Source organism: Mchenga conophoros, linkage group LG20 (genome assembly GCF_057382185.1).
Source record: "Mchenga conophoros isolate Kocher_MC1m ecotype Shallow Benthic linkage group LG20, M_conophoros_male_GT1.1, whole genome shotgun sequence".
NCBI classification, from domain to species: domain Eukaryota; kingdom Metazoa; phylum Chordata; class Actinopteri; order Cichliformes; family Cichlidae; genus Mchenga; species Mchenga conophoros.
Genome location: NC_140545.1, coordinates 6,882,377 through 6,895,009, shown reverse-complemented (window position 1 = coordinate 6,895,009; position 12,633 = coordinate 6,882,377). Strand labels below are relative to the sequence as shown.

Below are 12,633 nucleotides of genomic sequence, written 5' to 3'. Positions count from 1 at the left end.
AATAACCCATGTGTGAAAATGGATTCAAACAATCAACTAAGCAAACACTTCCTGTTTATTGACTACATTACTAGTTCGCACAGCCATCATTGCAGTTGCAAACTGACCAGGAATGTTCTCGTGCTCGTGCTTCTTGAGATGGCGATCGAGGTTGGTTTGCTGACCAAAGCAGCGGTTGCACAAGTGACACTTGAAGGGTTTCTCCTTGTTATGGATATTGCGGACATGGCGTTGAAGATTGGATGAGATGCTGAATGAACGGTCACAGTATTTACACCTGACGAAGAAGAACAGGGGTATTTAAATGTCAGCTGAAAGTGCAGTAGAGTGAGAAGGGCCCTAAAGATGTATTATTTATCTGCTGAGTTGAGCAAGAAACCACTTAAGGCTCTTGTGATTTGCTTAAAAGTATTCACTTTGTTTTTTCTCTGAAGTTTCACAGAAAGAGACGTACCAAACAAAGTAAAGGCAGGTTTGAAAAATAGCCGTGACAAAGGGAAATATGTCAACTACGGTATTTCAGAAACTTTCAAGACTCTCTGAATTAAAAATAGAAAGGAATACCTGTAGGGCTGTTCCCCTGTGTGTGTCCGCAAATGTCTGGTGAGATTTGCTGAGCGAGGGAAGATTTTCCCACAGTACCTAGAGCAAAAGGACAATGAGGATGAGTGAGCATACGGCATGGTGCACTTTCACATTTGCACATATTCCACCAACTAGTTTAAATGAAAAGGGGTGCAGACCTGCACGCGTAGCGTTCCTTTCCCTTGCGAAGGATGGCATCTGAGAGGGAAGGTGGTGGTGAGCGGAAGTTGAACAGCGGATGGGCCGAGTGTTGCAGCGAATTGGGCGGTGCGTCCAGTTTTAGTGCTCCAAAGCCGTCCAGCTTATCTGTCATGTTCTCCATTGCTGACATCTAGGGAATAAGAAGATTTCAAAAAGTTGAGAAATTTTTTGTTTCATGTTTTAAAAACTGGATAAAAATAATTCAACCAGAGTTTGTATTATTTACCGTGTTATGGGTTCAATTATAAAGTTTATAAGGGCAGTTTTAATTTTTTGCACGTAGCGTGTGTTACATCATGATGGCAGCATGTTTATGTGTATTAAAAACAGAAAAGAAAGCACTGAAAACAAAGGGACAATTTAAGAAAGAACATGGAGTGAGAGAAAGATACAGGGAGGAAGCTTTGAGGAAGCAGCATATCAGAGGTTAGCCTTGTTGTTTGTACTCAAGGCATGTCACCTCCTTGACCTATAACACATTCACAAATGCCCAAGTACTGTTTCTCCAGTGCCCCCCTCTCTGTACAACCTCAGCTTCTACTAATGCTTTGTTCTCTACTTCTTACCTTCTTCTGCCAAAGCTGCTGTTGCAAGCCTGCAAACTGGCTAAATGAGGCATTCAAGAGCCATGACTGGAGCAATACAATATAGTTTGTGATACCCCCAACTGATAGCCGCTTCCCTCCCCCCCTAGAAGCTTGTGAACAAAAGAGGCCAGTTATGTAGGAGTTTATTTGCCAAAAACAGCTTACATCCTTCCTTTTTTTAGTGAATACGGGACGGGAGAGACACAGGGACAGACACTCCGTCTCGATGTGTTTATTCGCAGTCTGAGAACGGGTGCAAGGGGGAGCGGGGTGATTCCGTCATGAGACTGAATTAGAGGTGGCATTGTGTTTGGATCACTGACAGGATCACAGCTGAGACGCTCAAATATGAAAAAAGTTTTTGCAGGGCAGCCTGCGAAAAGTTCGCAATCTACGAGATGATGAGATGAGATTTTAAAGGATGAAAAGGAAATCTGTTTGATGCTTAGAGCCTTGTCATGACATCATGTTTTTAAGATTTTGTACCCGGGTTTAGGGTAATTGAAAAAAGGTACCAATACAAAAAAAAAATAAAAAATTCTTGCAATTTACCTTAAAAAAAAACTATGCTGGCTAACGATATGACATCACGCATGTGAGATATGCAAACGCATGTTCATGTGTAAATGTATCTGTCTGCATGTGCACCAGATGTGTGTATTGCAAAGTCACGGTTGATAGAGGACACAGATTTCCAGGTCAGATTAAACCGTTTCCCCAATGAGAGCCCCCCATTCTCCTGGACACAAACACAGGATGTCCTTGACGGACACGGTGTTATTATCTAGCCAGCCAGCCAGGCACAGAGAAAAGAAAAAAAAACTCTGAGGGGTTTGAGTTATTAGCTTGCCTGTGGGCTCCCACTACATGAAACAATGCCACAACTAAGATTAGCGTGGCCAAGAGAGGCAGTTTGTTACAATTCAAATGGTTATTATTCTCTCTTTTATTAATACTATCATTGCTTGTAATCAAGATATGTAGAGGTGGGGAAGGTCTGGGGACAGTGGAACAATGTGACTGATTATCAAAGGGCAGCGATAACAGGCTGTGTCTTCTGAAAAAAGGTAAAGCTGACGAGGTACACAGGCGCCATTCCGTAAACAAAGGAAGAAATCATACAGAACCCTTGAGAAAATAACATCAACACTTTGGAATGATGGCGCTTGGGTCCTATCAATTCAGGTTTAAGCAGCGTGGGAGGCAGGAGTGAGGTATTTTCACATAATACATAGTTTGAAAATAATAGTCAATACTATCTGGGAATAATCAGCTTGTATGCAATACCTGGCGGTCAATTCCCCTGCTTGTTAGTCTCTTGGTGTACTTTCAGTTTAATGTGCACGTAGCATTTACTGTTTCTTAAAAAGAATAGTCTCAAACCAAGCTAGGTCATGTGTGCACTATGTACCTGGGGATGGAAGAGTGGCGGCGAGGGCCGGAGGAACTTGTCCTTCAGAGCTCCTACCGGGTCGAGTAGCTTCCTCTTCTCCACCCTGCTGGACCAATATCAAGGCAGAGGGTTACGTACCAAGGTCAAACTTCATCTAGAATGCCCAACCTCATATTCTTCAATGCATCTACAAAAACGCCTTGATGTTGGTTGTGGAAGTGTCTGGTCTAATCCGGGCTGAAATACCTGTATATGGGGTCCATGAAGAATGCTGAGGGCTTGGCATAGTGCAGTGGTGGTGGCTGGTGTGGCTGTGCCTGGGGCTGCTGGTGCTGGGTGATGGTTGATTGGTGCAAAGACTGTGAATGAGGGTGTGGAAAACCAGATGGAGTTTCATCCTTGATTGAGACCCCTTTTCCACCTCCATAGATGTGGTTCTTTCGATTATGGGGCTCAGCTGGCACACCATTATGACTCCCTCGGCTCCGGCTGCCAATGCTGAGGTCCAATGGCTGTTCTTCACTGCTAGATATTGCTAAATGTCCACTACTGCTCCCAGTACTATTGTTGGGGTTTGAGGTGTTTGTTGGTGTTGAAGGAGCTATCTTGGCCTCCTTGGGTTTTGTGGTGAGATCGAACGGTGATTCTGCTGTGGGAGCAGGAGCTGCCGGGGAACTAGAAACCATTTTGTGCAGTTGCTCACGAGGTGACTTGGGCTCTGCTTTAAAAAACATGCTAGGATTGAGAGCACCCCGATCAGCACTAAAAGGGTAGAGGGAGTTGTGGAAGTTGGGCAGGAACTGGAAGGGAAACATGGAATGATAGGGCAGTGGACCCATCTTCTTCTCCTGATGAAGTCCAATCAAACCTGGACCAAAATATTTCTCTGCAATAGAAGCGATGGCTTTTATGGAATCAGTGGTGGCTGCATTGGAATTTGTGGTGGTTGTGGGCGGGAGGGCTTGCTCATCGGGTGGGGGGAAGAAGGAGTGTTGCGATGCAGAAGCAAGAAACGGACGATCAATCGACAGGTTCCCTGAACTAGACATGGCTGATATCAATGCACGGTTTGTGTCTTCTAACTGGTGTGCCTCTTGGCTTGATACAGTGCCAGACGGCTTCCTTCTTTTACCACTTCTCTCACGCTCACTCTCTCCATCACTTTCCAGGTCAGAGCCGTCCCCTGAAGCAGTACCTGTGGTGGTGTCCAAATCTGTCCCACTTGTGGTATTGACATCTTCAAGGTCACTACCGTCAGACATATCTGCCATCTTTGATTTTGGTTTGGCTTCTCCACTAGAAGACAAATCCAGTTTATTCTCCTTCTCTTTGTCTTCGTGCTGACTCAAACTGTTAACACCATTGCCATTTGTGGAACTAACTAGAGACAATGGAGGAGCATCTAGAGGACTCTGAGGCAGCTTCACCTCCTGACTGCTGCTCAGCGGGCTCTTTATCAGTGGACTGGCCGGTAATAAAGGAGGTCGTGGATATAGCGATGGGGGAAAAATACCTGGGAAACCATGTGGGAGGGATGGGAAGCCGTGGGGTCCTGGGGAGAAGGGCAAGCCAGCATGAGGATGAGGTCGGGAAGGAAAGTAGTCAGTGAAGCCTAAACCTGACTGGTTTAAACCAGAAAGGTGGGGATGGTGGGACTTAGCCTTAGCCATGATTGGGCTGGAGCTCATGGGGATGCCAGGGTTGAACATCCCTGCTGGAGAGCCATAATGGTTTTTGCCCTCACAGAAGCGACGGTGCTTGTTGAGGGAGGAGGTAGTGCTGAACAACTGCCCACAGTCTTTACATTTGATCTGGGTGCGGCAGTCAGCATGCATACGCTTGTGGCGACAGAGGTTGGAGAACTGGGTGTAGGATTTGTGGCACACCTCGCCTGGGGGAACAAAAAGATGCAGCCCACCAGGGCCTAGTTAAACCAGTTTTAACACTGTCTCTAACTTTGTATACCAAAGCAACAGTAACATGAACATTTAAATGTAAACGGCTGTTGAAAAAAAGGTTTTAGGAAAGGAAGGAGCTGGTTCGTATGGACAGGATAACTTACACAATCTGAAAAAAAGTGGTCTTGATTTAGTTTGTATATATTTTACTTCCAAATAATTACTGCACACATGTAACAGATAAAATAAATAAAATACATATGTGAGGGCTGTTTTTTTTCCCCCTTACTGTAAAACACTCCATTTCCAATTTAAGGTCTGTCATGTTGTTTTAAGTTTGACAAAAAAGAGCTTAGGTAACCAGATCAAATCTATTATTCACATTGTATAATGAAATTTATTGCAGGGCAAATACGACCTTTGTGCCTGCAAACAAGCTGGTGTACATAGAAAAAAAAGAGAGACTGGATAATGAGTGAGGTTAAACGAGGTAGGAAAAAAAAGTCTCAAATAAATAAATTGTTATGAAAAAGGTGATCATTAACTTCCGAAGCCCTTACTTACAGCTAAAGGGTTTGACACTACTGTGGATGTGCTTATGCTGCTTGAGGCCTGACGAGGTGGCAAAGGTCTTGCCACATTCAGGGCATGTGTGAGCGCGGGCCCCCACGTGTTGAGAGCGGATGTGACGCTGAAGGTTACTGGGATCTGTGAACACCTGAAATTTAAAACAAGTGTATAAAAAAAAAATGCAAGGTATGCCATGACTAACAATGCTAAAAAAATTACACAAAATTCCCCTTTTTGTATTTTGTAAAAACATAAGCAGACTTTTCATTTCTGTCTTCTTAAAGAACTACTAACAAATAAAGCCTGTGTGTCCTGTGCACAACTTACGTGGCGGGTATGCTGTACCTTATCACAGTTTTCACACTCAAAGCGCTTGCCACTGTCATGTGACATCTGGTGACGGATGAGGTTGGACTTCCAGTTGAAGGCTTTGGGGCACTGGTCGCACTTGTACTCCCTCTCTTCTGTGTGAACTATCATGTGTTGTCCCAGACTTGATTGAGAAAACACAAACTCATCAGCAAATCAGTCAATGAATCACATTTGTAGCACAATGAATGGGCTGAACTTCACCTGTACTCATTGGGAAAGATCTTCTCACAGTCTTTACACTCATGGACAGGATCGTCGCTGTCCTCACGTTCCTGTTTGAAGTCGTCTCTTAGTGCGTCAAAGATGGAGCCAGCACTGGAGCATGAATACTTCTGATGCCGCCGCAGCTCAAGTGTTGAGGAGAACAGCTCATCACAGTCTTCACAGCGGTACATCTGCTCGTCTGCACGCAAACACACCCATACACAAGGGTTTGTTTAGCCACAACACAGCTTTCTATATGTATAATACATCAAACATGTACGTAAGAGATATGAATTAAAAAAAAACATTTCTCGTCATAACCTTTTCCGAAGTTTCACTATTGATGTAGGAATTTTTAAGTAAATAGAAATGATTAATAATTAGTTTTTGTAACTTTGTAACTTTTGTAACTTTGTCAAATTGTCAACATTTTAATTACAAGCTAAGACCACCTACAAGCAGCGCTAATTGCTGACATTTAATTGTGCTTTTAATCTGTGCAAAAAATACAACATTTTTCGCTATCAGATTCAACACACTATCAAAATGTGCAATGCAAAATAAGCTTATTTGCATCTTAGTATGCCAACTCATGTTGGCAGAGATGCAGAACCAATTGTCTAAAATGTATAGAAAGATAAAAACTGATAATAACACTCAGCAAAAAGAAGAATCTCATCTTGTTTTGTGTTTCAGTCGCAGCTGTATAGACAGGTTTATTAACAAATGGTAAAAACAACCCCATAAAATGGAAATCAATTAGCAGTGAAATGTAACCGTCATTAAAACTGTTAATTACTTGTTAAAACAAGTGTTTGCTTTAGAGTGTTGGTGTAATAGCACACAGAGGAAACAATAGGGGCTGGTCTTCCCCTTCCATGTTGATAACCTTTACAATACTTCTCACCAACAAGGTCAAATGCATAAAACTCGGACCAGCTCTTTCAATAGCAAGTTCCTGAGTCCGACGCCAAGTTCAACAGATCAGGGGAAAGCCCAGCGGAGTGTCTGTGTGCAAATGCATAAACAAGTGTACACGTGTGTGTGTGCGCGCGCACGAGTGTGTGTGTGTGTGTGTGTAAGTGTGCTTATGTTTCCAAAATGAGCCAAAATGAACAGAGGTAAGCAGGGCCACGGTGGCGCCGACCCCATGGTGATTTCAGCGCCAACCTGCCATACCCTCTTTGGCATGACCCAAGCAGCCAGCGTCTGAGTCGGCCCCCCAGGTGTCCCAACATGCCACACACACCCATCCATCAATTCAAGCTGTACTAAATGAGTTTATCCAAAATGACTTACAGTGCATGGCTCACCTGCTTTCTACTGCATGTGGCCGTTTATCCAGCTGGAACTTCTTGGACACATTAAAAGGGCATTAGTGTAGCAACATCAATGTGTCTAACCTTGGGGAGAAGGATAAATGACCTTCTGGTCAATGGACCATTACACAGAGCTCAAACACTAAACTAACTAGCCACTTTGACACCACTGTGTGGACGTATTTCACAGGGAGCGAGCATTTTACTGTGAGAGGGTTGGGTATGATTGCCTGTGCAGCACAAACAACTCAAAATAATTTTTGTCTGCGACATTTAAGAGTGGAAAATATTTTGGACAAAAAATAAAATAAAATAAAGACATGGTTCATATACAGCAAGGGCCTTCAAGTACCCTCTAGGAAAAAGGAACACAAGTAATAAAAGATGAAAGGAAACACCTAAAAGGACACTCAGGTGCGTGCTTGAATGTTAGGATGCACATATGCAAAGGTACTTGCATGTGCATTTCGGTGTGCCTGTGTTTTTTCAGCAAGTCTGGCTTGTGTGGGTTTTGTGGAGGGGGGGTGGGGAGGTTAAAGTGGAGACTAATAGCTCTCTGGGAGACGAAGGGAGTCACAATTATGTGCAGTTTAGCAGCTAATCTGGGAGCATGGGTGAGGTCTCAGGGGACTCCTCAAGTCCTCCACTTCAAATTCCTTCTCCGATAAGCTGGACACAGAGAACAGAGCTGCACTGCCAAACTCCTGCTCAACCCCACTGCCTCACTCCCTTGCTCGCACAAATGCAGGGAGACAGGAAAAACAAATCAGATGCGATCATCACAACGGTGAGATGACTTTGAATCGCTGCTCATCCTTCTATTTCAGTGTTGCTGATTCACATATACTGTAAGCATCTTTAAACACTAAACCATCTGTATGTTACATGTTCTTTTCTGTGTGCCTTCAGCTCTCTCTTACACAACACACAAAGCCAAATACTTTGGCCCTGACACAGACATTTTGGCAGGTGAAATTTTCTCTCTGTCTGCCTCCCTCATGCGCATACTTACAGGCAGATGAATTCAACAAATCATGTATAAGCGTGCTCCATCTTTGACACACTCCTACAACATGTCAATCTGCTTCTTTTCAATAATATAGCTTTCTTTGCTCCTGTATCCCCCCTCCCTCCCCTTCATCTTTGGCACTGAGACCTGTGCATAAACTGTGCATCATGCAGGGTAGTGGTGGGGAGCTGGTGAACTGCACAGCATCTCACGAACATCTTGTTCTCCCTCCACAATTTTCTAATCAATGACAAGTAACAGTAATCAGATTTTCTTTTTTTCATCTGTGGTTCCAGAAAGACTGGAAACACAACAAAACAATGTTACCTGACAACAGCACTTCGGCACAATAAGTCCAAGATGTTTAAAGAAAACGCAGCGGAACTACGGACCCTTTTCCGCTTAAGTAAAGTTTGAAAGAAAAGTGAACAGCTGTCCAAGTTAGATTACGAGATAAAATATTGGACATATTCAGTCTGACATAGGCGGGCACGGTTGAAAGGCAGTGAGTACAGTGAATCAGGTTACCCAGTCAGAGAGGAGAAGGGTGGATGAGAGCACCTAGAAATGTGACGCACTTTGAAATGTGAGCCAATTTCAAGAGGACAGTGTAAAAGAAGGTGTAACGAAGCACTTACGGCACAAGATCTAAAGAAAGGGTCATAATAAAATGCACAGAAATGTATTAAAAGAAAGAAATAAAGGGAACGATTTTATTTATATTGTGTATAATCTTTAACTAATTCAACAATGAGACTAAAAAAGCTTCAAGCTCTAGCATATTCAATTAACTCACAGGTAATTTTTCAATCTCAAAATTGCTTCTGATCATACCTGATCTGCTTTGTAGCTTTCTCTTCATTATTTTTAAGCACTAATTAAATTACACACAGAAACAACTTAAACAGGTTAGACAGAGGCATCTCTCCCCCTTTCTTTTCAGTCGGAACACGGGATTCCCAGGGGTTGAAATCGCTACAGAGAAGTCGCTTCGACGCACGGAGAAACGCCAGGCAGGCAGAGTGAGCGAACATAAATATACAATGCCATCTCAATGGAAACTCCTGATTAGACTGTTTTGCTGAACACCAATACAATGGCAGGTTGCTGAGGTGGGGGGACTGGAAAAGAAGTCAATGAACAATCCATCAGAAAGGCCGACTGCCTAAAAAACCGCTGTAACGGAAACCTCATAACTATATATCCAAGTTTGACCGAGGAAGTAGACTGTAAACCGTCTCAAACCAACAGCCTTCTTAAAGTTGCACACCGGGGAGACACTAATTAAACTCTTGACTTGCAATTTTCACCCTATTGTTTATTTATTTTCATTTTTAGGATAGTAATAGTGTTCTGATGCCAGTCCGTTTTATGGCGATTTCCTTACATTTCCAGCACTAAGGTGTTTGTTTGAAGGTTTTCACTCTGATGAAGACCTGAGGTGGTTGAAACGAGTCAACGTTTTAACTAATATTTCCCGACTAAACGCCATTAATCCATCTCCCCCTCTTGCTCCACCTATGGACGTTTTTTTTCTCCCTTTGCTCCCATAATGTGTTCTTAATAATATGCACGGCTACCGAGTAATTTCTGTTTGATCTTAGCTTTCCGTCAACAGAAAATTTCTACTCGCATAGGATGGAATATGACAAGTGCCAATTGACGCCCTAATACAGCATTTCAGGCAAAGAGGCCCATTATATTGCAGCATTGTAAAAGAGCACAATTCAGACCAGACTCTTACGGGTATCCTTTCTATATTGGCAAGCCTATTTTAAATGACAGATCCAAAACGGCCTTCAACCATATGCTTTAATGCGGGATTTAATTCCATCCTGGAAATTTATGGTTCGAATAATTCACATTTCTTGAGTAGGGAAAAAATCTTGGAGGGAGAAGTGGTGTTTTTTCCCCCAGTTATGGAGTGTGTTGACCGCGAAAGCGGCACGGGATGCAGGTTGGAGTTTGTTTAAAACGTGCGCTAATGACGCGCATTAATCTTACCTTGTAGGTTGGGTGCCATGGATCCCTCAGGGAAAATACCGTCCTTCATATACACTAAGAGCTCCTCCCCTGCTTCAATGTCCCGGACAGCTTTATAATAAATCTGAAGAGAGAGAGAGAGAGAAAGGCAAGGGAGACTTTAACTTAGGTCAGGAAAGGATTAATAAGTCTGGCCCCCTATATATTTACTGTCGCAGCTCAGGGCCCGCGTGAAACCCAATATTATTCTAATAATATGGCTGGTAACGGGGGTATTACAAATATATAAAGTAAGATACATTATCCTCCTATTGGAACATAATTGATTCTGATCTGTTCACAACATTAAACAATTCATTTTACTAACATAACCCCCCCCCCCTCCTTTTATTTCACAACACAATCAGCTGTTTGTTTAATTGCAAATTTACCCGAACTTTGTGAAATAAAACGAACGGAAATACGTAAATGTTGGTTTCTGTTACAGATGGAAACGTGATCTGCACTCTTGTTAAAAAATAAATAAACACCCGAAAGAATTATATAAGAAATCCAGACAAACGCATTTGTTACAAAAAAAATGTCATAGCAAAAATAAACAGCCCCGCTTCTGTCGTGCGTTTTTGTTTTACAGCTGCAGCAAACCGGGAAATGTCGGGTCTTTAACTGCACGCGACAAATCACTTTATTGAGGTCATTTGACAAGTTTGCTCGGACATAATTTACTGCTGGACACTTGGGTTTCATTTTTTCCCAGTTTTCGTTCAATACAACAGAAATCGGATTCAAGTTGAAGTATTTAAAGGTAAGTCAGAGCCGAGGCCTAAACCAACAGTACAGGAAACCAAGCTGAGCTTAAATCTCGATTCACAAAATACAAATAAAGAAATAAATAAATTATAAAGATGATAAATAACATTCAAAGTTCTTTTTTTTTAAATAATCATCTTTAAATGGCACTTCTTTACATGTTGCAGCTCTGTGCATCCCAATTATTATGACACAGCGCAAACAACTTCAGGCGTGATCTGTGAACGCATGGGGGCGCTCTGCACCAGCTGTACACTGTCACCACAACAAGACGGACAGAAGCACTCTTTCACACATACACACACAAACATACAGAGAGGCTGGGAAAGTAACTTTTAAGACTTAGCGCTCGTCAGATGAGAGAGAGGAGACAAAGAGCAAAGGCCTAAAAGCAACGAAAACTACACGCATTATTATTATTATTATTATTATTATTATTATTATTATTATTATTATTATTACAGCGTATTATATTTACCACAAATAGGCTACTGTCTCTCTATGCTTTTTCGACCTGACCTTTCTTTTCTCCGTGAGACGGAACAGTTGAGAAAGTTGCGCGGCGCTGCGGAGAGCCTCCAGCTGCAGTAGCACTTCAGTCCCGGTGGAGTTGGCGACACAACCCATAGTAGGTCTGCCCGAGATGGACCGGGGCGCTAGAGCGCACAAGGCCGGGGAGAAGGGGTCGCGGGTCGGTCGGGAAGAGCTGCAGACGGTCGGTGATCGCTCCGTTTGGTTGGATGAAGCCTGACGCTCCTCTCCTGGGTTACTCTCTAATCTAGTCAGTGAGCGCGTCTTTGATGATGATGATGAGTCTCTCCCTCACTCTTTCTCTCTCTCTCTCTCTCTCTCTCTCTCTCTCTCTCTCTCTCTCTTTCTGACTCTCTCTCTCTCTCATTAGTGATTCCCTGTTGCCCCTTAGTGCTCTCTCGGTTACCCGTCGGCCACTCCTCCTCGTCTTATCTCCAGCCAAAAGGATTGAGGGATCTGCGGCACAGACCCCTCCCCGCATCTCCGATCCCAGCCGCCGCTTTGGCCGCTTGATAAATCTACTATTGATGTAAATAATAGATAAAGCAGTCATTCTGTCGGTCACTCTAACACACAAACACACACAGGCACACACACTATAGGCCGAACACATGCTTAAAAAAGCAAATAGACACACAGACACACAGCAGGCCTTTTTATTTATTTATTTATTTTCTTAGTTTAAGTTTTGCTTCGTGCTTCACTTTTGTGGTCTGAGCATAATCTCATTGCCGCTTAGATTTTTTTTTAATCTAAAAGAAAAAAAGAAGAATTGTTGAAGAAAAGAAAATTTGACAGAGTTGAATGGTTTAAGATCGCATTTTAATAAAACATAAAAAAAATAGAATTTCGATTTTTATGAGGCTTGTGTGACGTCGTAAAGTTATTTTGACGAAAAAAATATATCGATTACGGATATTGCTATTATTTTTCAAATATTTATTAAATCGTATTTACAGCGGGTAAACAAAACAAATAAAACCCGTTCAGACACGAGTGTGGGCACTGAGGTAAAAAACAATGAACAGCGTCGCAATATCCCTAAAAGTCCTTTTTTTAATTTCTATTTTTTATGCTTAATTTATGTTGCAGCCCTTTTATGTGTAGTTTAATTTATGATATTAATGACACATCTTCCCGGTTTTATGTCAAGATTATTAATTGCAACATT

The 12,633-nt window shown here is 42.5% G+C and overlaps 1 protein-coding gene across 1 annotated transcript in view; it reads right to left on the bottom strand.

The window, feature by feature from the left end:
• prdm16 (PR domain containing 16) overlaps positions 1–12,633 on the bottom strand; it is a 172,646-nt gene that overhangs the window by 7,910 nt on the left and 152,103 nt on the right. Inside the window, 9 exon segments of the mRNA XM_085261087.1 lie at positions 108–277; positions 565–642; positions 744–916; positions 2,785–2,872; positions 3,013–4,657; positions 5,229–5,382; positions 5,562–5,727; positions 5,808–6,009; positions 10,143–10,245. Of these exon segments, the coding sequence (XP_085117213.1) occupies positions 108–277; positions 565–642; positions 744–916; positions 2,785–2,872; positions 3,013–4,657; positions 5,229–5,382; positions 5,562–5,727; positions 5,808–6,009; positions 10,143–10,245 (2,779 nt within the window).